The sequence below is a fragment of the Bombyx mori genome, chromosome 28, assembly GCF_030269925.1.
Source record: "Bombyx mori chromosome 28, ASM3026992v2".
NCBI classification, from domain to species: domain Eukaryota; kingdom Metazoa; phylum Arthropoda; class Insecta; order Lepidoptera; family Bombycidae; genus Bombyx; species Bombyx mori.
In genome coordinates this window covers 4,936,428-4,961,174 of record NC_085134.1, presented here as the reverse complement: position 1 = coordinate 4,961,174, position 24,747 = coordinate 4,936,428, and the positions used below count along the sequence as shown (strand labels likewise).

Below are 24,747 nucleotides of genomic sequence, written 5' to 3'. Positions count from 1 at the left end.
GTAAATCGATTCTTAAGGAGTAAACTCCAATAAAAAAAATGTTTTCCCGGTCGCACCTAGTGTAACTACTTTTTTTTCTACCTATGTTGGTAGCCTTGAGAGGCTATTTCAGCTTCTCCTTGACGTGTAGGTGAGCTCGCGGGGCTCAAATCGGGAGTGTTGCTAACACTAGCCCTAGCAAGAGCAGTGCTTCGCAGAATCCACCACCGGATCGAAAACGCGACTCACTGAGAAGATCAGACGAGATACTTAGTGGGCTGTGTCTATGGGTTGATTTACTCGTCGAGCCCTTTGCAAGCGACGAGTACGGGACTGTGACCGGTGCTTGAGGCACCTAAAAACACCGTTAATGGATCGGGAGGATCCGTAATGATCTACTGGAATAGTGGCTAGAGAACTTTTTTTTTATTGCCCTTGTAGGCAGATGAGCATGCGGCCCACCTGATGGCAAGTGGTTAACGTCGCCCATGGACTTCAGCAATGCCAGGAGCAGAGCCAAGCCGCTGCCTACCATAAAACGCAAACACGTAGATAACACAAAGTACTCACAATATTGACGGCAACATTCAATCTATTATCGAAGACCCTGTTGATTCGGTGCCAGTCCAGACGCTTCAGCCTCATGTTCCTCTTGTACATCACGTTCAGCGATAGCATATTGAAGTTGGACAGGTTCGAGAGCGTCTCCAACGACGGATTGTTCACCTGCTCGTAATCTAATATGATATGCTGGAAGATGTATTTTCATAATCAGTTGATTACTAGTGGTCCCGCAGTAGTCGAAATTCGACTTTAATCAATTGAAATTTTATGATTAAACATTATTATGATTCTATTGTCAAATACTATTATACTTATTTAATATAATCACAGATTTCGCCAAAACTACACTATACATAAATAATTATAAAAACAAACAATATTCATCTGTTCTCAATTTGACCACAGACTTTAAACACTAACAAAATTTTGACAATTGACAATAAACAAAGAGTATGTTTATATACATATATGTGTTGTGTCTAATACATGGTAGTGTGTGTAATGTTTTCTTTGTGATTTAATGTATCTTTAATGCATTATTTAAAAAAAAAATTAGCATTGTGCACTTATTCTCCATATTCTCGATTAATGTGGAAAATTTCATACTCCTCCGTCCGCGCAATTTTCGTAAAAAGGAATACAAAGTTTTTCCTTGAGGTATTAATATTATATAGGTAGATTTCACGTTTGACACAAATGGGTGGAGCTATAGCGTCATAGGTCAGACGGAGGTTACGTGCCCTAGTCCAGAGAAATTCCAGCACGCATTGTACATGCGCATCTGTCTCTCTCTAACGTCAGCGTCAGAAGAGGATGAACGATTTTAAAATAAATTTAAAAGTGAACAAAATGACCGACTGAGAAAACTGAAAACTTAATCGTTGGAATTTAGTTTATAGATCAACATTTCGGTTGTAAGAACGGGCTGCTATGGATGGAACAAAAAAATAGATAAACATTATGTCAGAAATTTGTCTATTGAAAATAACAAGACGAAATTATACCGCACCTGTAGAACTATAGTGGCTTAACTAAAAAATTAAGAAAATGAGTTTTATGCTTTGTACGAAATATAAAATTGAATTCTATCAGCTGATAAAATTTAACATTAAATTAAAAATTGGTACCAGACTGCGGATTTTGATCGGTCCCCGAGAACATTATGCGAGCACATAAATTCGCAATTTCATGAATGTGAAAAAATAGTAGTTTTCTAAAGAAATTAATATGGCAACACCGTATTTACCGAACAACAAAACTCGAGAGTAGCTACTGCACCTTCTGCAATAATTCTGTTGGTGATATCGAACATTTCATATTTATATGTGAGTGCTTTTCGTTTGACAGATTGATTTTGTCAGTGAAATTAGTAACATAGTGCAAAATCAAGTGACAGTGCATAATCCCTCCCGCCGCCTGAGTGATATGTTAAAAAATAGATCCCATTACGTGCCTCTATATAAATTCATCAAAAATACAGTGGGGAAATCATAATAAACCGAATAAAAATACTTAAGACTTGGCCTAAAGGTCTAGATAACAGGCCATAAACTCCAAAAAAAAGCAACAAAACTCATTTCTTACCTGCAACGATGAGAACATCATCAGATTGACGTTCCTACTGGACAGGACCGAGTCCTCGGGACACGGGACGGTGTTGAATGATAGAGACCTCGAAAAATACTCCACTTGTTTATTCTATAAGAAATTTATTTATTTTAGTTTTATTTATTCGTTTATTAGGCACAGAATACACATCACAAGCTAAAAAGATACATAAAATATAACAACAAGTAAAAAAAACTGGCTTGCAACATAAGACATGTGCGCACGACTAATCAAGACAAATGTGCTGAATTTGTACACAATGGTCCTTACAACTATACGACAAAAATATAACGAAAACTAGTCTAACTTATAATGTAAGGAAATAATTTTACTCACAATATACATTAAACAATTACACTACTCTTAACCTACTCTTAATAAAAATACATTATTTCTTTTCTTTACTGGTGGTAGCAACTCTTGTGGGCCCGCACGGGTAGTTACCACTACCCTGCCAATTTCTGCCGTGAAGCAGTAATGCGTTACGGTTTGAAAGGCGGAGTAGCCGTTGTACTGTTAAAAGCGAGACCTTAGAACTCATATCTCAAAATGGGTGGCGGCATTTACGTCGTAAATGTCTATGGGTCCCGGTTACCACTTAACACCAGTAGGGCTGTGAGCTCATCCACCCATCTATGCAATAAAAATATTTTTTTTGTGTTTAGTAGAAAATACCCTAGTATGTTTAAAGTATTTATTACTCACATGATACCTCTCGTTATCATTTTTGGCGAAGCCCATTTCACAACCTAATATCGATAAGCTCTGTAAACTATGCGCGTGTTTCAATATAAGACTCTCGGTTATTATCCTGAAAAAAAAAAAAATGTAGTGGCCAAAGCTCAGCAACTCGATAAAAGAAAAAAAAATCATACACTATTTTTAATTCAAATTTATTAAAATTGTTTTTCTATTTTTTAGTTGGATTTTCTATAAATGTGTGTTTTGTTAGTTTTTTTAAACTATTATTTATTTTTCATTTTTTAGTTGAATTTCAATATTTTCAATTTTTTTTAATTTTAATTTGTCATCGGTCCTTAACAAGTATACCAAATTTCGAATTGATCCGACGTTTTGAAGGGGGTCAAAATCATGTTCTTCAAAGATTCCGTTACAAATATACATACGTCTGAAGCTAATAAAAGCGTATTAAAAAGCGACACCGAACAGAGACAAACGTACGTTTCTGTACGATTTAGCTTGCGAGAGAGCGAGACAGAATACTGTCTGAGGGTTTTACTTCTGCTACGTATGAACATCGTTCGTTTTTATGGCGACGTCTATATAAATTTTTTTTTAACATTTAAAGTACGGTACCTCTTTTGCATTCAATACTTAAGAATACCTTGAATTATCGGTGTTTAATTATTGTATTGTATTTCCTACGATTCACTACCTCAAACCTCTCATTCTGGGACTGCAAGCTCAACTATCAGAAAGTAAATATCACCATCTTTTTTGAGGCTCAAAGTCAAAGACACAATGTCAATATGAATTTGAAATATTCAGGACGACACACACATTCAAAAGAATCAGTAATGCTAATTCGTTATAGCTCAAAAGTTCTAGTAAGCGCCAATCCTGGGCACAATTTATATAGGGTGACCAATATAAGTGTGAACTTATAAAAAAAAATATTTATACGACTGGCATAGAAACGATTAGTGGTCACCGATGCTAATGGTCATCAGGAATTCAAATGAATCCAAGACCTTCCTGTCAGACCATATTAACGTTACTATTAAGATTATAAAAAAAAAACATCGCAATCATACCTTTTCAATTTTACAATGGGCATTTTGTTGACACGCACGTAACTGGGCCCGACGAACGTTAGTTCCGTTAATTTCACAGAATCGAAATATCTGAAACGAAAAACGTTACAATTTGAAAATATATCTTAACTAGGACCATTATTAATACGTTGATTACGGGAGCATTTTTGTAAGACTTTCAGCCAGTGCGTTTGAGGTCTTTTCGAGGCAAGATCGGACTTCTTTGCAGTGCGTATGGGACATGATAAGCCTCACAAAGCATCGTTTTTTAATATGACTCATGCCCATAGAAACCTGGACACGGTCGCCTCATGTTTCGAGCGTTAGAACTCGGGTATGACTGCCCCATCAGAGGACAGTTGCGTATGGGGCTTTTTAAACCGGTGTCAACCGCCTATTTTAGTTAGCTGTTGGACATAGGTCTCTCCTGAGACACTCCACGCGACCCGATACACAAACGAGTGCATGAGTACATACACATACATACATAAATCCCAACAAATTACTAGAACTTATATTCAAGTACATCTATATATTAATACGTGAAGCAAAAACTGTGTACCCCATTTTACGAAAATTGCGCAGACGGAGGAGTATGAAATTTCCCACACTTATAGAGAATATAGAGAAGGAGTACAGAAGGATAGTATTTTTTTAAATTATGCATATAAAAATCATTAAATCAATAAAGAAAACTTTGCACAGACTACCATGTACATATTTGACACACACGCATGCCTACTACTTGTTTATTGTCAAACTTTTCTTATTGTTTAAAGTCTCTGGTCAAATTGAGAATAGATTGAATATTGTGTGTCTTTATTAATATTTGTCTAAAGTGTAGTCTTGGTGAAATCTTTTTTTTATTTTTTTTATTGCCTAAATGTGTGGACAAGCTCACAGCCCACCTGGTGTTAAGTGGTTACTGGAACTCATAGACATCTACGACGTAAATGCGCCACCCACCTTGAGATATAAGTTCTAAGGTCTCAGTATAGTTACAACGGCTGGCCCACCCTTCAAACCGAAACGCATTACTGCTTCACGGCAGAAATAGGCGGGGCGGTGGTACCTACCCGTGCGGACTCACAAGAGGTCCTACCACCAGTAAAGAGGTCGTACCACCAGTCTGTGATTAAATAAGTACAAATAGTATTTGACGAAAGAATCATAATAGTATACAAACTTAAAATTTCATTTAATTATAGTCGAAATTCGACTACACCGGGACCACTAGCCATAATAATAAGCTAACCGAACAATTACGTCAATGCTGACATAACGTGACGTACAAATAAACTTTTATTTTTATTTTTATTTATGGCCTGGTATCTAGACCTTTAAGCCATAAATAATCTAATTTGTCGAACAAACAAAAATTCGTTCACAATCGTCACAGATAATTTTGTAACGAAACGAAAGAGTCCGATTCGATATAGATAAAACGTTAAATCGATTAAAAATTCCGTAAAGTATTACGTAAATATAGAAAAGGCACGTGCAGTAAAATATTCACACAACGACATTATAATATATTATTATGTGCATAATAACAAACTTGCGCAATACGAATACAGATATAGAATTTTAACGAGACCTAAAGAGATACATGAGGCATGAGCTTTATTTGTTCATTTTATTATGTTTGATGTTTTGTTGGTTTTATTAATAGAAATTTCACTAGCACGCTGATCGTAAGTAAGATAATAGTCTATTGTGTACTCTAATATTCTACACTAATTACCTCCATTACTTTCAAAGATTTACAATGTGGAATAAGTAAACAAATCTCGATGGAAGTTAGACATGTCATAGTTATCGAAATACAGTCCTATCCTAAGGGAAAAATAAATACCAGAATTGATAAGATGGCGTAAGAATATTTCAGGAAAAGAACTGTATATGAACGCACGTTTCAAACTGTTCTACTTTTGTAAAATGGAATAATAAAAAATATTTTATACTGAAACAAGTAGATACAAAATATATCTTTATACCTTTAAACGAGCAATTCTTGTATATATATTATATACATAATCTGAATCTCGGAAACGGCTCCAACGATTTTCATAAAATTTCGTATACAGGGGATTTCGGGGGCGATAAATCGATCTAGCTACGATTTATTTTCAGAAAATGTTGTTTTATTCGTGTTTTCAATAATCATCTCTTCCCGACACCTATTGGCGAATAATAATACTATTTTTCTTAATTGAGGGCAACTAACCGCTTTAAAGACACAAGATGGCGTTATCAAAAAAAAAACCTCATCATCATCTAGTCCTACAATAATCACCTCCATTACCTTCAAAGATTTACAATGTGGAATAAGTTAACATAACTCGATGGAAGTTAGACATGTTATAGTTACCGAAATATAGTCCTATCCTAAGGGAAAAATTAATTCCAGAGTTGATAAGATGAAGTAAGAATATTTCAGGAAATGAACTGTATATGAACGCACGTTTCAAACTGTTCTACTTTTGTAAAATGGAATAATAAAAAATATTTTATACTGAAATAAGTAGATACAAAATATATTAATTTCAAAATATCTAGTTGGTGGAAATTATTAAGAAATTGATGCGGTTTTTAAGTTTAGTAATCTCTTTTTAACCGATTTCAAAAAAGGAGGAGGTTCTCAATTCGACTGTATGTTGGTTTTTTTTGTTTGTTACCTCATAACTTTTGACTGGGTGAATCGATTTTGATGATTCTTTTTTTTATTAGAAAGCTGACGCTTCCCGTGTGGTCCCATTTCAATTTAGTCCAGTTCTGATAATGGCATCTATGAGAAAACTATATAAGTCTTAAATTTGCATAACTCAATATCACGTCAACCGATTTCGATGATTAATGTTTTTAGTGTGTATAAATTTGTTTTGGAATATCTTTTTTTTTCTATTTGAAGTCGGTTTTGTTAGAGCATGTCTATTTAAAATTACTAGAGGTCCCACAGTAGTCGAAATTCGACTATAATTAATTGGAATTGTAAGTTTGTACACATACTATAGTCACAAATTTCGCCAAGGCTACACTATAAAATAATATTAATAATCAAAAACAATTTTTAATCTATTCTCAATTTGACCACAGACGTCAAGAACAAAAGTTTGACAATAAATAGTATACATGCGTGAGTGCGTCAAATACATGGTATGTGGTGTGTGTAACGTTTTCTTTATTGATTTAATGTACGTTTTATGCATTATTTTAAAAAAAAAATTAGCATTGTGCACTTCTTCTCTATATCTATATCTATACTAATATTATAAAGAGGAAAGATTTGTTTGTTTGTTTGTTTCGAATAGGCTCCGAAACTACTGGACCGATTTGAAAAATTCTTTTTCCATTAGAAGCCGACATTGTCCCTGAAGAACATAGGCTACTTTTTTTTTTTTGTTGGTTTCATGTGTGTTTTAATGTTTCCGAAGCGAAGCGAGGGCGGGTCGCTAGTTCTCTATAAGTGTGGAAAATTTCATACTCCTCCGTTCCGAAATTTTCGTAAAAATGGATACAAAGTTTTTGCTTCACGTATTAATATATAGATAACCTACATCCATGTCACGATGTGTTACTTAAAAACAATTCCACAAATGAACATAATCATTACTGTTTGTCGCAATGTTCGTTTACAATATCATCAAGTACGAATGAACAAACAAACTAACTGTACACACAATCATTTAATGTATTACATTGTTCGTATATAACATGATTACGACACGTAATACAATCGCGATAAATCCACAGAAGCGACATTACTACATTTAACATTTTAACAGCCGTCTGGTGTAGTGGTAAGTGACATGGTCACTACACAAGGGGGTCGCGGGTTCGAATCCCGCCAAGGGAAGATATTTGTATGATAAATATAAATGTCTTTTCCAGGGTTATGGATGTATATTAAATATATGTATGTGTATAATAAAAATCTTATATTTATTTACGTTATCTGGCACCTGTAACACAAGTTCTTTACGAACTTAGTACGGGCCCAGTTAATGTGGCGTGATTGTTAGTAAATATTAATTTATTATTTTTTTATTTTTTATTTTATTAGTTCGTTAGATTTTAAGCATTGATATGATTTTTTTTTATTGCTTAGGTGGGTCGACGAGCCACAGCCCACTTGGTGTTACGCGGTTACTGGAACCCATAGACATCTACAACGTAAATGCGCCACCCACCTTGAGATATAAGTTCTAAGGTCTCAAGTATAGTTACAACGGCTGCCCCGCCCTTCAAAGCGAAACGCATTACTGCTTAACGGCAGAAATAGGCAGGGTGGTGGTACCTACCCGCGCGGACTCACAAGAGGTCCTATCACCAGTACGCAAATTATAATTTTGCAGGTTTGCTTTTTAATACTCGATGTTATTCCTTCACTGTGAAAATCAATCTTGAATATTTGTTAAGTGCGTATTTCATTAGAAAAATTGGTACCCGCCTGCAGGATTCGAACACCGGTGTATTGTTCGATACGAATGCACCGGGCGCCTTATACTTTAAGCCACGACGACTTTAAATCTTTTATCTATATAATACCTTTAATACTTTATGTACATAATACCATCATAATACGACTGGTGGTAGGATATCTTGTGAGTCCGCGCAGGTAGGTACCACCACCCCGCCTATTTCTGCCGTGAAGCAGTAATGCGTTTCGGTTTGAAGAGTGGGGCAGCCGGTGTAACGATACTTGATACTTTAGAACTTATATCTCATGGGTGGCGCATTTACGTCGTAAATGTTTATGGGCTCCAGTAACCACTTAACACCAGGTGGGCTGTGAGCTCGTCCACCCATCTAAGCAATAAAAATTTAAAAAAATGCTAGAGTAATTTCAAATAGTTATATTCAATTTATTCTTTGGGCAGAAAAACTATAATAATCCTAAGACAACGTTGGGATTGTTATTAAAAAGATAAGATGTTATTTTGACAAGAAAAAAAAAGGGCTTATAATATTTACGAATGAGATCCAGGAAAAACATTTCACGAGAAAGAAAATAATATTTATATACAACCTGGCATCACAAATAAAAAGAAATCAATATGTTTACATAAACATCCTCTTCTCTGAATGCTTTGGTTACAGAACGTTAATGTAACGTGATCCGCATGAGATTAATTATCGGTTCAAAAACGTACGACAGCACAGTTCATCTATACATATAAATAAAATTAGAGTGTCTGTTTGTGATATTGAAATAACCGCTTTTTACCACATGCATATGAATATATATACGGTGCATACACCAAAATTACATTTTTTACAATTTTTGTCTGCCTGCCTGTCTGTCTGTTTGTTCCGGCTAATCTCTGGAACGGCTGGACCGATTTTGATGAGACTTTCACTAATAGGTAGCTGATGATATAAGAAGTAACTTAGGCTACTTTTTTTAGAATAGCTTCGCCCCGCGGCGTCACCCGCAGTTATTGTCGTACCGTGCGCAACATGGCGGGCTTCGCCTATCAATAATAAAATTTAATGTTTCCGAAGCGAAGCGAGGGCGAATCGCTAGTACAAAATAAAAACGGATGTCGATATTCCGAGAACCCATCACAGGTATAGCTCCCTATCCGATAATGTTCTTCGTAATCATTTGAAACTTAACAGAGTCGCTGACATTACAGTTTCTTGTTAATGTTAATTCATATTGTTAATCGTAGATGGAGGTAGAATTGTTTCTTGAAATCGGGGCACTTGCGCATTTAATGAGATTAATACTGTAATATATATTTTTTTAAGTTTCTTTGTGTGCGTATGACGCTACCGGGTACTTAAAGATCTGTATTCTATAACATTACCTATAATGCTGTGGGGATTTAATTTCCATTATATTTTCCGCTTTCCTCTTTAAACTATGATACCAGTAATAAACAAACAAAACAGCAAAAAAAAAAATTTGTCGAGAAATCGTAGCACTTGGGAAAATCCACAAGCTTCAAACCAGACAATGAGATAAAAAAAACAAGTAAAACCGATTTAAAAAAAGTTTTTTTTTTGTTTTTTTTTTATTGCTTAGATGGTTGGACGAGCTCACAGCCCACCTGGTGTTATGTGGTTACTGGAGCCCATAGACATCACGCAAATGCGCCACCCACCTTGAGATATAATTTCTAAGGTCTCAAGTATAGTTACAACGGCTGCCCCACCCTTCAAACCGAAACGCATTACTGCTTCACGGCAGAAATAGGTAGGGTGGTGGTACCCACCCGCGCGGACTCGCAAGAGGTCCTACCACCAGTAAAAAAACAAATAAAACCGATATAAAAAAGTTCCGATTTATTGTATACTTTAAATGAAAACTATAATACAATAAAATTAATATCATCCGACAAATACTGACATTCATTTATGAATAAATGAGAAACGTACAATCGAAGACTGTCTGAAACAATGTAGTGAAACGTCGAACTTTCTAGACATGCCGATAGTCGACACTACCCGGTACCGTCGCGTCGTCCGCGACCTCGCCATACTTACGTTTTGACATTTGAATTTCCATTAACATTATTTTGTTATATAACATTTGATAGGCCAGTGATTCTCAAATTTTTATAAAAACCATTGAGGGATCTATTGAGAGAAACTAAATTGAAGGTTAAATGGCTAAGTTGCTGTTTTACTCTTAGTAAGACTTTTCGGTGTCGGTGCATCTAACTAACTATATTGCCGATCCTGCGGACCAAATGGTAAACAGTCGACGTCGCCCAAAACACGTCACGATCCACCCGATCCACTAACGGTGCTTTTAGGTACCCCAAGCACCGGTCATCGTTCTCGTCGAACCCTCGCTTGCGACGAAGGGCTCGGCGAGTAAATCAACCCACAGACACAGCTCACTGAGTTTCTAGTCGGATCTTCTCAGTGGGTCGCGTTTCCGATCCGGTGGTAGATTCTGCGAAGCACGGCTCTAGCTAGGGTTCGTGTTAGCAACATCGTCAGGTTTGAGCCCCGTGAGCTCACCTACTAGCCCGGTTTGGTTGGTATACCAACTAATGAGGCTATGAAAAAATAAAAATACTTATGTATGTATTTGTCCGTAATATGATGTGGAAAAAATGGGTGGTTTGACTTTTTAAAGAACAACTTGGTAATTCACACTAAGCAGGTAGTAAGCTCTTTCGCCCCAGCTTTTTTGAAAGGAAGAGTTTTATAGAAGTTATTCCAAAATCATATTTATCGGTGGAATTTTGTTACGTCGATATTACGAGAATCCAACGGATCATAGGTAATATATCTAAACTACAAACAAGGCTGTCACTGACTGACGCTATGACAAACAGTAGCAGGTAAACAGATGAATCAAGATATTAGAATTTTTTTGGTTGATAGGTAGGTAGGTATGTTCATTACATTAGAGGTGCAGATGGGACTTTGAGACTTCATACTGTCTCAAATTCTAGCATGACCCCGTTAGTTTACTAGTTCCACTAACTAGCTTAACAGTTGGTCATAGATCGGATCCTAAGCTAGACTAATAGACTTTTTTTTTAAAGCCGCCTATTCACTACATAGTATAAAACAAAATCGCTTTCTCTGTCCCTATATCCCTATGTGTGCTTAAATCTTTAAAACTACGCAACGGATTATGATGCGATTTTTTTTAATAGATAGTGATTGAAGAGGAAAATTTATATGTATAATAATATCCATTAAATAGTGGAGAAATCAATAATAAATTACAGTTTCTGAAGCGAAGCGAGGGCGGGTCAGTAGTAAAGAAATAAATGTGATGATTTTGTTTAAGAACAATATATTTTTTAACTGCGGCAGGTCCACCATATAATGTAAAATTCTATACCAAATACTTAAGCGTGTAGAACAGAAACAAATTTTCATTACCGCACACGCAACTTTGAAATATCAAGAAAAGCGTCATCGGACCTAGTTATTAGAACTCATCGGGTATTTATATTAATAATATGTGAAGCAAAAACTTTGTAACCCTTTTTACGAAAATTGCGCAGACGGAAGAGTATGAAATTTCCCACATTTATAGATAATATAGAGAAAGAGTGCAGAATGATAAGTTTTTTAAATTATGCATAAAAAATACATTAAATAAATAAAAAAAACATTACACACGCTACCATGTATTTGACACACACACGCATGCACACTATTTGTTTAATGTCAAACTTTTTTTATTGCTTAAAGTCTGTGGTCAAATTGAGAATAGATTAAATATTATTTCTTTATTAATATTTGTCTAAAGTGTATTTTTGGCGAAGTCTATGATTATAGAATTAGTATAATAGTCTTTGAAAATAGAATCATAACAGTGTACAAAGTTGTAATTACAATTAATTATAGTCGAATTTCGACTACCGGGGGACTACTAGTATAATAAATTGTAACTGAAGCACATCGTTACGATATCCTTAAGCTTCGTAATCATTGTATTTTAACGCTACAACTAAACAAAACAATGAAATCGAAACTATTCGAAACACCACATTACCATACATTCTTCTACGACCAAAATCACACTCATCGAAGAGAACTTCGTTTGCAATCTTTGATTGATAAATTGCAGGTTGTTGAGACTTGTTAAGACGCGATATGCGGTTGCAAGTCCCACGGTTATAAAACTCGTAAATCATGTTTGATTGAGCAGGACGTTCCCAATCTTAACAAGAAAACCCTCCCTCGGTAGATCTCTTGTGATTCAATTGGATACAATTCAGGGGGCTAAAGAATTGTCGCGGAGCAAAACTGATAGACAAAACCGTGCAAGTGTCTGTCGAGGACTGCAAGGGGTTACGTATACAAGAACTAATTTATATATACATATACATAAGAGTCGTCTATTATCAAAGGTGGCAATCTGTGCATTTGGACAAAAAAAAATTATTGATATTTCAATACAGATTGATTTGAATATAATCGTCTCTTTCAAAGAGTACGGTTCAAAACCTGCATTAAATAAAGGTTAATACTTAACCTGTTATTTATCTAAGATGTCGTTCAGAAGAGTTTTGTGACTGCTAATGGAATACAAAGTCAATAATTCGTTTTTCTGATTTACCAATAATTATCCAAAAGTCACATTGCCGGCTTTGATAATAGTCGACTCATATATACATTTAAATCAAGATTAGAATCAAGAATGGTAGGCAGCGGCTTGGCTCTGCCCCTGGCATTGCTGACGTCCATGAGCGACGGTGACCACTTACCATCAGGTGGGCCGTATGCTCGTCTGCCTACAAAGGCAATAAAAAATAAATAAATAAAGATTAATTAACTAATTACGGCATGAAAGTTAGATCGGCGGAACTAGGTAAATTGTTTTGAAATCTATAGGAAGGTTTTTTTACCGTTGGCATAAATGAGGGAAAGACGCGGAATTTGGTGACAGTCGGGTTCACGATCTTTACTTATTGGCGGACGGGATAAGAAACTAGATCCCGACACCGCTTCACTCGCCCAATAATGTCACTACATTCCATAACAAATCTTAAAAAACTTTCGGCGCAAGAAGTCGTTGTCACTTTTAAAGGACAAGACGCCTGGTTTTCTATGGATCGATGCGACTTCGACGGTGTTCGAATCCCGCAAGCCAATATACCAATTTTACCAATTATATACGTGCTTAACAAAAGTTCACAAACTTCCACAATGTAGGAAGGCCATGTAACTATACTCGAGGCCTTAGAACTTCTCAAGGTGGGTGGCGCATTTACGTTATACATGTCTATGGGCTTTAGTAACCGCTTAACACCAGGTGGGCGTTTCGGTTTGAAGGGTGGGGCAGCCGTTGTGACTATACTGAGACCTTAGAACTATATCTCAAGGTGTGTGGCGCATTTACGTTGTAGATGTCTATGGGCTCCAGTAACCACTTAACACCAGGTGGGCTGTGAGCTCGTCCACACATCTAAGCAATAATTAAAAAAAAAAAAAAAAAAAAAAAAAGAGGTCGCCTACCCACCAAAGCAATAAAAAAAAACATAATGTTATAAAAATCATATAATTTGCGTCATTTGCACAAAAAATATAATTTGCGTAATTACAGATGTTAGGGCGTGTAAATATCACCACCCTGCATATTTCTACCGTGAAGTAGTATCGCATTTTAGTTCCAGGGTGCCGACGTTTACGTGGTTGATATCTATGAGCTTCGGAAACCACTTACCTCAACTACCATCAGTAAAAGTCCTACCATCAGTAATCTAAGCAAAAAAGCGCTGTCAAGACTAGAGATAAAAAATATTTTAAATTAAATCGATTTTCTTAATCGTAATAAGTAACCCGTTTAATCGATTTGCGATTTCGTTGCTAACTGTCGTGTAAAGTGGTTTTACTCACTGTGGTAACACGAAGCTGACGAATTTGTCTAAATCCACTTCATTCTCGATGACTATATGTAGTTTCCTAGCGTTCCTTCTGAACATGCGCGTTAAAAACAAATTCTTTTCTAAATTCCCTGTGTTTAGCTTTACAGTTTCCCTGTGAAATAAATGAGAAAATTAAATCATGACAAAGCCAAAGAAAACACAGGCATCCATCTTATAATATACTCATCATGTAATTTTTATGTTTCTTATTCCCATTCAGTGATATTATAATACACTAGTGATATAACATTAAACAAATTATATTTAGTAGCTGCTTGCGTGAAAGACGATATGGGTAAGAGGGGAGTGAGCGAAGAAATGGTATATGATAGAAGAGTATGGAAGGAGAAAACATGTTGCGCCGACCCCAGGTAACTGGGAGAAGGGCAGGATAATGATGATGATGATGAATTAGTAGCTGGAAATTGTATTCGGTCTTTCTGGAAACCGGGCAGCAAAACAGATATCCTTTGTATAGCATGAGCGTCACCATTTCCAGACATTGATCAGGTTATAATTAGCTGTGGTTGGGTATATATTATGTAGCTATAGGTAATATTTATATGAAAACATAGTTTGCGTACTGGGAGACGTAGCGTGGGTAGGCCTCCCACAAGGTGGGCCGACGACCTATTAAGGTTCGCGGGGATCCGCTGGATGCAGGCAGCGCAGGACCGGTCTTTGTGGCGAGGCTTGGGGGAGGCCTATGTCCAGCAGTGGACGTCCATGGGCTGATAGATAGATAGATAGATAGTTTGTCAATCTACTACACCGCTTTAAACTATGGAATATAATGAAAACTGAAAAAGAGTTTTTATTTTTATTTAAATGAGCACATAGCCCACCGATTTTAACTGGTTATCAAAGTCAATAGATCTGAACTGAATTTGAGACTCTTAATACCAGACTTTTAATGAGGCTTTTAAGAGGAACTCTGGCCTTGTATTTATTGCCTTGAAATGAAGACTTCGTCACAGGTCACTTGATCATGATTGCTATAGTGTTTATTGATAATGAATTACTTACTTATATCCTTCATATAATAAAACAGCATCCCTCCAATGCCTACATGTGGACATTGCTGCCAAGGCATCCTCCATGCTCAGGTAATCCAGCACACACCTCAGTGGAAGTAGTGGCAAAATGTCCCATGTTTGAGACATCTGTTGGTAATGAAATAACTACAATTATTCTTGATTAACAAAAAGCCCAATATGTTCGGGTTATTAGGCTTGATTATTTTAAATAAATATTAATTCAGAACTTCCCATTTCTTAGGATAAGCCACCTTTCATATTATTTTTATGGGTAAAAAAAAATAAAGGAAGATGAGAAAATGCTTTGTAATAAATATGTTGACTTTGGCTACCAAGATGATTTATCAGTGTAAAATTAACCACCTATAATTTAATTTTAATGGAAATCCTGACAAATTGTGTATGCAAAAATTGGCCCCAAAAAGAAACCCAAAGTCCCTATTGTAAAACTGAAATTTTAATAAAAAAATTGTCACACTAACATAAAATACTAATTAGATAAGTCATAATCATGTAGACTCCTTTTTTCTCAAAAAAAAAAAAGGTTCTTGGATTCAATTCTGATTATTCATAATTGTAGGGTAATTTAAGTTTGTGATAAAAATTTGGCAATTAAAATTGTGACTGTTTTCATTAATTTTAATACATTCACTTTAAAGGGCCTTTCAGAATAGTTTAAAAGCCTGATAAATGTAGGTTGATATTAAAATTATTGAACCAAGATATAATTATATTTAAAATATTTTTATACTCAATTTTAACTCCAACACTTATTTTCGATTTAATAATTCTAATAAAATGATTCTTGAAAGGAATTCATCAAAAACACAATCAATCAGCTGTTCGATATTTATATGACGACATAGCAGCTGTTCCTAAGGAAAGTGGGTTGACGAAATTTAACACGTAAATGAAGTTTTAAACTTCCCCAGAAGCTGTTATGTAGTATTTTTGTTTAGAATAGATGTGTAATTAAACATAGTTGGAATATAAGCAATTTAATACGACATATTTAAAAAAAAATCCATTATTACAAGGTACAAAGAAAGGTCAACAAATCAATGATTTACATACCTTCTAAAAACTTGTATTTTTTCTCTTTGATTTCCTAGTTTTTATTTTTCGTTTCGTTCCAAGTTTGGTTACAATCACTTTAATTACAATTAAGAGAAAGTGTCAAGCATTCAAATTATTTACATGTCCATTTTATTATCGTACAAAATAACAAACGACCGTTTGTCTGAATTAAAAATATTTCAATTCTTTCACTCGATTGACTTCTTGACTATTCTTGACGTAGCTGACACTTGACAACGACTTTAGAAACAATCTTGACAGTAGCCAAGCTGATATCCATGTTGGAACATATGTTCAATTGGCACAAAATATCTAAAATAGAAATAACTTTTCGTTGTATTGATAAATTTAGTTTTCTTCAAATTACCACATATCTAATTTGAATAACGAAAGATTTTATTTTCAAGATGTAGGCCTCTCAGTAAAGTGAAGACTATACATAGGTGTGACTAATGTATCGGTCCACCAAATTTTTGAAGTTATTTCTTAAATTTAGAAGCCAAATTTACGAAAATAATGTACATTTCATATTTTAACATTAATTTTGAATGTTCGTTGCCAACTGTGTTTAAGCATCCGGGTGATGGAAGGCCGGCTATCCTCGACCCACGCTGGTTCTGACCCAGCGGGGTATTTCGTAGGATAACCAATTCAAACCGGCGCCATCTAGGCGGGCTTCGGACAGCCTGCCGACCGAGAGGGCTGGTGGTCGTGGCGCCGACGATCGCTGGCCCGGCGTCCCGAGGGGGAGGGTGATGGGAGAGATGTGCTCCGCACTAAACGCTTCACTCTCCTCCCCCCTTGCCTTTTCATGAGTTCTGTCTCATGCGAGGGTTGGACGTTGGTTGTTGAGCGACAGGAGGTTTTAGTCGGTTCGACTCCGACATGCCCCACCCTCCATCCCCAGTGGAGGGTGGGAGTCCGGCGATTTCCTCCTGACAAGTTTAAAGGATAGACTGAAACTCCAAACATTATTTGTTTTGAATTTTATTTTTAGGGGCAAATGTTATCAAGTCAAGCCATTTATTGTTTTGCATAAGGGTGACTAGGTAATGGCCTACCTAATGTGAAGCGGTAAGTTGTGTTATTTTTTCCTCTGTGTGTTTTTTTTATAAAAAAGTGCTTGATATTTCGACACAGAAATTACTAAGAATAAGTTTCACTTTAAACATAATTTTCAAGATAAAATAACCCTAACTATTGGTTAGCACATTTTTGCGGAAATCAGGTCTTTATTAACTAATCCATTGCAAGTGTATTATGTCCTGGGATGGAATATCTTAAAACAGCTGTATCTATAAAAACTATAAACTTGACTGAAAGCTCATTTGCGTTCAATAGGAAGTCCCTTTTTGTAGTACATTTACAATGTGCTCAAGGCTTGCATGGTGCATATCTGTTCGCACTGTGGGTGTGAATTTTGTGAGTAGTAGTGCCTTTGCAGGCTGCCCTGACAACACCACAGTGGTCAGACTGATCAGTAAAGTCTTATTTTTTCAAATTAATCTTGACATTTTAGTAGAAAAATTTAATACTGGCAATTATTCCGCAATGGCGGACAAAAATCGATTTTGAATTAATTTGAACTTGCGCGAAGACGTCGCAGTACGTCCCGTGCTGTTATTATTTATTACTTTTGTATTTAAAATCCAGATTCAAGCCGTCGTGTTAAAATTTAGTTTTCAAATAAGAATTTCTTTTATAATTTAATGTTGTTACCAAATTAAACTCGAATGTTTTATTTTTTGCGATGATGTAAGAATTCGAAGGCGCCTAAAGGCTTTTGAGCACGGGTTTGCGTCATTATCGCACGGAGCGTGCGCGAGTTTCGCCATGGATGGGGAGGACGGAGGCACCGGAAACACCGATAAAGAAGAACATGAGAGCAGCACGAATTCTACACCTCAAGAACATAAATCTTTCGCTGAATTTGCGAAAGATAAACTCGACAGTGGTAAATATATTATTGCTATTTGAACTAAAACCTATTAACACTACGCCTTTTCTTCCTCAGGTATCCCTTTGTATATTGTGTTGCGCATCCTATTCTATAAATATACTGAGTGTGGGGTGGGAAGTGGGTAATTGAAATGGTATTGATTTGTGCTCGGGACTGGAGTAACGAGGATGCTCCGACAAATAACGAATCACTCGTTCTAAGACGTACATTGATTGAATACCTTTTTAGTGTTAAATTCAATCCTTTACAAAACTTTAATGTTGTTTTAAATTAAAATAGTACAGTTTTGTTTATTGAAATGGAAATTATATCATACTATGATGCTCGAAAAGTGAATTTCCGTGTGAAAAAACTTTTAATATCGTAATAAAATATAATTTAAATAGATTCATCCATTATGCATATTGTATTTGATTATACTTTAAAGTTCATTATTCAGGTATACAATAAAGATGATGTGGAATAATTGTTATCATTATGAACTAATTTTTAGAATAATTAATAACCAGTCTAAATATTTATTGGTTTGTTGCTAGCTGGACGAGAGCTCCGCAGACGTTTACCCATGGCCGGTCAGCTTGGGGCTCACCTGATGCATCCGAGGAGATTACTTCTACACTCAACTCCCACTCAGCAAACCGATGTAGTGCTGATATTTCCCAAAGGTATGCATCTTTTAAATCTTATACTGTTATAATAATTATAATTACTTCTTTGACAAACTTTGAAAATTAAAAATACAATCGTAATGAGACTAATTGACATGACATGAAATGACAATAAAATAAGGACCAAGCCTGTTTGGCTACTGCTTTGCTATTTTTCCCTGGTATTGTCGGTAGTAGCAGTATTGTCACTAATATATTTACTATACTATTGTAATTATTTTTTTCTCAAGAAAATCTACCTAGCGTTAAGTGGTTACCAGTCTATAGATATAATGGCACCATAGCCACCATATTGAGCCATATTGAGTGAGATATGATATTGAACGGTGACTAAAATTATAATGGACAATGCCTTCTACAACCCTTCAATCTGGAACTCAGTTCTGTAAACAGATATAAGCATAATGGTTTTTACCCATTAGACTCATAACATAATCTACAAACCCTATCTTGCCACTTATCACCAATAAAAAATATAATTCTGTACTGAGCTCCCAGGATCTTAGATTTATAGCCCTGCTTTATTTCCACCAGAAAGCACTTTATACGCTTGGGGCGCTTGGGTTTATAGTGTGAGATAGCAATGCAATGCCCAAAAAAATAAATCTTTAATTTCATCCTAAAAACACAGCACACTACAAATGCAATGCTCTGTTACAGCTTTTTTTATTGTATAAAGTGATTTTAATTATTGATTCAATAAAGTAATATGTGTAATAAGAATAATTCTTCAGCAAGTCTATAGATTAAATTCGAAGTCTCTTCTACCTAATCGAGACTTTCAACTGCACCTCTCAAGCTAAAAATGGCATTTACGACTTAATGTCGTGTGCGAAAACTACTCTATACCCTTACTAGCGACCCGCCCTCGCTTCGCTTCGGAAACTGTAATTTATTATTGATTTCTCCACTATTTAATGGATGTTATATACATATAAACCTTCCTCTTCAATCACTCTATTTATTAAAAAAAACCGCATCAAAATCCGTTGCGTAGTTTTAAAGATTTAAGCATACATAGGGACAGAGAAAGCGACTTTGTTTTATACTATGATGGCAATAAATAGATAAATCGAAACTTCTAGAATTGAAATACAGTTTTGCCGACGCTCGACCTTTCACTGTATTGATCGCGCTGTGGGAACATTATGGCGGACGCGACGTGTCTGGCGTCCGGGAAGTCTAGATACTTAGATAGGGTTTAGGCTCAGCATATAATTTGAGTTATTTATGCGTCTCGGTTTGCTCAATTTTAAGATATTCGATAATGATGCGATTTTGTACTTACTTAAAATATGCTCATGAAAGAAGGAACAATCATTGTGTAGTTGTCTCAATTAATACTAATATGAATTAAGTTATTTTGTTCGTTTACCGATACGTAAACAAATTTAGATAAACAAGGTATATTGGCAATTCATCCGAATTTAAGTGATCATTGTTTTAATAAAAAAGACTATAAATTATGACGACAATTGACAAACTATCTTCTATCTTCTTCTATATATATAAAAATGAATTGCTGCTCGTTTGTCTCGCTAAAACTCGAGAACGGCTGGACCGATTTGGCTAATTTTGGTGTTGAATTATTTGTGGAAGTCCAGAGAAGGTTTAAAAGGTAGATAAATTATATGAAAATGCTTAGAATTAAATAAAGATATCAATTTTCTTTTCCCTTTGATGTGTCCCTCGTCGGACGGATTCCTATTGTTTGTTTTAAGTTTTTTTTATACAGAAGTTTAGGTCTTTTATTTATTGATTGAGGCACTGCGAAGTCTGCCGGGTCAGCTATTAGTTGATATATTTAAACAGCTGAACAAATTTTTATCGAATATCTGTGGGACTGCTTAAAAACTACTATATAAGTCACAGCCAGACAGTCTTCACATACATAAACAGACAGACATAATCATCAAATGGAAACATCCTACAATTCTCGACGTCCGGCTGTGAAAGAATTTATTATGTTATCATATCACAAACATCGTGGCACATGGCCAATTTCCTTTGCTGTTTCATGGGAGATGATTTATGTTACACATATTCACCATTAACTTCATAGTACATAAACAAATTCATTGCCATATCCTTTCGGGTGAATTCATTGACATTTCTGGCTGGGGTCCAAAACAATGTTTTGTATCATGCTGTGACAATAAGTTATAGAGCTAACGGTTTTCCTCATTGTAGTGGACTGTATGATTAGGATGGGCAAGGAACTTGATAAATAAACTCGCGAGGATTGTACGTATAAAATTTGTATATTTTTAAAATTTTATAAATCGCGTACAATAGCACGGATGAAAAGAGAATGACAAAACTAAGACATTCCAAAATTCAAAATTCAAATGTAATGTCAAAAACCACAACGACAACAATAAAAAAGGTTTTATACCATTTTGTTGGGTTTCCAACAACTATTATGGGTACTTATGTAACAATTTTTTTCCGCCTACATACCTATTCGCCAGTAGCCTCTAAATGCTATTCTGGCTTCGCCTTTGTTTGTGGGCGACCTAACGGGGCTCAGCCTGAAAGAACTTTCTAACATTCTGCCCTAGCAAGAGTAGCGCTTCGCTGATTTAACCATTTTCACTGGTGGTAGGACCTCTTATGAGTCCGCACGGGTAGGTACCACCACCCCGCCTATTTCTGCCGTGAAGCAGTAATGCGTTTTGGCTTGAAGGGTGGGGTAGCCGTTGTAACTATACTGAGACCTTAGAACTTATATCACAAGGTGGGTGGCGCAATTACGTTGTAGATGTCCATGGGCTCCAGTAACCACTTAACACCGGGTGGGCTGTGAGCTCGTCCACCCATCTAAGCATTAAAAAAAAATTAAGAAAAAAGTTCCACAAATAACTATTTTTCCCTAAGGATAATTAAATTAAACGTAATTAGACGTTACCGCCATAATTACATAACTGAGACAATTGGATTATGAAAATTATAGCTTCTGAATTTATTGCACGGTACGTTTCTTTTCCTCCTTTAGACACGTCGAACACCAAACAAATATTTTTTAAATCGCCTCATTTGTCGACCCTGTGATTTAAATTGATGAATCCCGTCAATACTCAACAGAATACGTTGAACGGAATGCATAAACAATGAACTGTTTTTAGATATCAGTCTCCTTTCGTGTTTTTTTTTCAATAGTATGCTACCGACTCTCCTACATAATTATGTGCATAAAAATGGGACCGTGGAACGAGCTTTGTCCATAGCCTGTTTGTTTGTAACGACTCCGAATTATATTATACATAATGTTATCTTCCCCATCCTTGCATCGTTTTCTCAGTTCTGATGGTTTTACACTTGTTCGGACTATGTTCCTTTATCCTTTTCTGTCCTCTGCGTTGAGAGGGTAGCTGCATTGATGCTGGAGTCCAATATCGTTTTAATTTGATCGCAACAGCGCAATTTTTTTTATTGCTTAGATGGGTGGACGATCTTACAGCCCACCTGGTGTTAAGTGGTTACTGGAGCCCATGGATGACGTAAATGCGCCACCCACCTTGAGATATAAGTTCTAAGGTCTCAAGTATAGTTACAACGGCTGCCCCACCCTTCAAACCGAAACGCATTACTGCTTCACGGCAGAAATAGGCAGGGTGGTGGTCCCTACCCGCGCGGACTCAAGAGGTCCTACCACCAGTAATTACGCATGAGACTACGCCCCCTTGGCCTCCTTATTATATTATTATAGTCAAACACAAATACCGAATGATAATTGTTTATATTGCATTTAAAAACTAAACGATTAGCGAATGTGAAATGATCTTGAGAATCTGTTTGTTTTGATTCTCGGAAACTAATAATAAAGTTTTGCCACAAATAATAAACGGAATGTTCTGGGCTAATGCTTACAAAATGTCTGTCGGGAAAATAGTAAAATTTTCAATGTATACGTACGTACGTTGTTAAAGTATTCACGAATGATAACGGTTACTGCATAAGTTCATTCCTAATAACTTAGTTTTCATTGAAGTTATTGTCTGTGCCAACAGCAGTACAGAGTTTAATTAAATTTTCTTTCGTTTCCTATCGAGTGATATAACAATAGAATCGTTCCGAATAAATGATGCCTTTATGAACCTTTGAGTCTGATTAAAATTAAAGGTGACTATTAAGCTCTTTATACTTTAGACATCACTTAAATAACCAACTTGCCTAGTTTGGTGTTAATCGATTAGCATAGTTTCGTGTTAATAGGTTTCCCTGACGTGGGCACTATATTCCTTTTTTTTTTTTATTGCCCTTGTAGGCAGACGAGCATACGGCCCACGTGATGGTGAGTGGTTACCGTTGCCCATGGACTTCAGCAATGCCAGAGCCAAGCCGCTGCCTAATTTCATATTTTCAACTAATTTCATTCGTTTCATAATGATTTATTTACGCGCAACGTCGTCACGAATGCTAATAAAAAATGTCGTATCCTAATTTTTTCACCTCAGGTAAATAATAACGTAAAACATATCAGAAAAGTAGATCTATGTTGAATTTTGGGCAAGCTATAATAGTTTGTATTGTAAATATGGTAGAGCTAGTTTGAGTTAATGGGCTATAACTACATTATTCTATTACTTCTGGTTGATAGTTATTGGCAAAATTAAAATTTTATTTTACAATTAATATACTACTTCGTCATAGCAATCAAATCAAATCAAAAAAAATTTATTCAACATAAATGAAAGTACATACTTGTTGAACGTCAAAAGAACTACCGCCAATTCACAAGAACTAGCCTCCGTCCTGAGAAGAATTGGCAAGAAACTCAGCGGGCATGTCTTTTTTTTTTAATATTAGATTATTTTTTTAATATAGGTTTTTTGTTAAATATTCATTTTTATAATGAGTATTATAACATAACAATTATTACAATATTGAAATGCCCGGAGCGAGCAACTCATTCCCACTTTGTGCAATCTTCTAGTAAGTAAGTAGTCTAATAGCTTCATGAGTGATTTGTTACATAGTTGACTTATTAGTACCGATTTTATAAAACAAGCGGCCCGCTCCGGCTCCGCTCGGGTCTTTAACAAAAATTCAACGATATTTGACGTTGTTTTATTTTTTTAAATAAAAGAACACTTATTGCGGCACAACTATAATAGTTAGATATATGCTGTCACACCATTTTTTGTAAATAATGATGTGTTCTACAAAGTCGTAGTACATTATTTTATTCTATCATCAAAAGTTTTTGCAGGGCACGCGATGTAAAGAATATTTTAGGTATTTTTTTTTTAACCCTTGGGTTACATTATTGGAGTTTTAGTAAGGATCCGTAATTTTTTTTTCTTTAAAATTATAGCCTTTGTCACTCGGGAATAATGTAGCTTTCAAACAGTGAAATAATTTTTCAAATCGGTTCAATAGTTTCGGAGCCTATTCAATATAAACAAACAAACAAATCTTTCTTCTTTATAATATTAGTATAGACTAGCGACCCGCCCTCGCTTCGCTTCGGAAACATTAAATTTTATTATTGACTAGCTGAGTCCCGCGATGCTACCCACGGTTACGGTCGTATTGCGGGTGACGCCGCGAGGCGAAGCTAGTCTAAAAAAAGTAGCCTAAGTTACTCTTTATGTCATCAACTACCTATCAGTGAAAGTCTCGTCAAAATCGGTCCAGCCGTTCCAAAGATTAGCCGGAACAAACAGACAGACAGACAGACAAAAATTGTAAAAAATGATATTTGGTGTATGTACCGTATATAATTCA

General features: G+C 35.7%; 2 protein-coding genes across 5 annotated transcripts in view; one reads left to right on the top strand and one right to left on the bottom strand.

Moving 5' to 3' along the window:
• Positions 1 to 16,659, bottom strand: part of LOC101739175 (uncharacterized) — a 34,404-nt gene extending 17,745 nt beyond the window's left edge. Inside the window, exons 1-7 of the mRNA XM_038021217.2 lie at positions 16,387 to 16,659; positions 15,302 to 15,438; positions 14,247 to 14,387; positions 3,927 to 4,016; positions 2,857 to 2,962; positions 2,128 to 2,241; positions 550 to 729 (exon numbers count right to left, since the gene is read on the bottom strand). Of these exons, the coding sequence (XP_037877145.1) occupies positions 550 to 729; positions 2,128 to 2,241; positions 2,857 to 2,962; positions 3,927 to 4,016; positions 14,247 to 14,387; positions 15,302 to 15,438 (768 nt within the window). The 5' untranslated portion in view covers positions 16,387 to 16,659. The remainder of the gene's footprint in view (positions 1 to 549; positions 730 to 2,127; positions 2,242 to 2,856; positions 2,963 to 3,926; positions 4,017 to 14,246; positions 14,388 to 15,301; positions 15,439 to 16,386) is intronic.
• Positions 16,660 to 17,885: 1,226 nt separating this feature from the next.
• Positions 17,886 to 24,747, top strand: part of LOC101747096 (anoctamin-8) — a 59,618-nt gene continuing 52,756 nt past the window's right edge. For all 4 annotated transcript variants that reach the window (XR_009976954.1, XM_038021172.2, XM_038021170.2 and 1 more), the window contains exons 1-2: positions 17,886 to 18,343; positions 18,886 to 19,014. Coding sequence is in view for 3 of the 4 variants with exons in the window: in XM_038021172.2 (XP_037877100.1) it covers positions 18,223 to 18,343; positions 18,886 to 19,014 (250 nt within the window). In the remaining variant the exon portion in view is untranslated. The remainder of the gene's footprint in view (positions 18,344 to 18,885; positions 19,015 to 24,747) is intronic.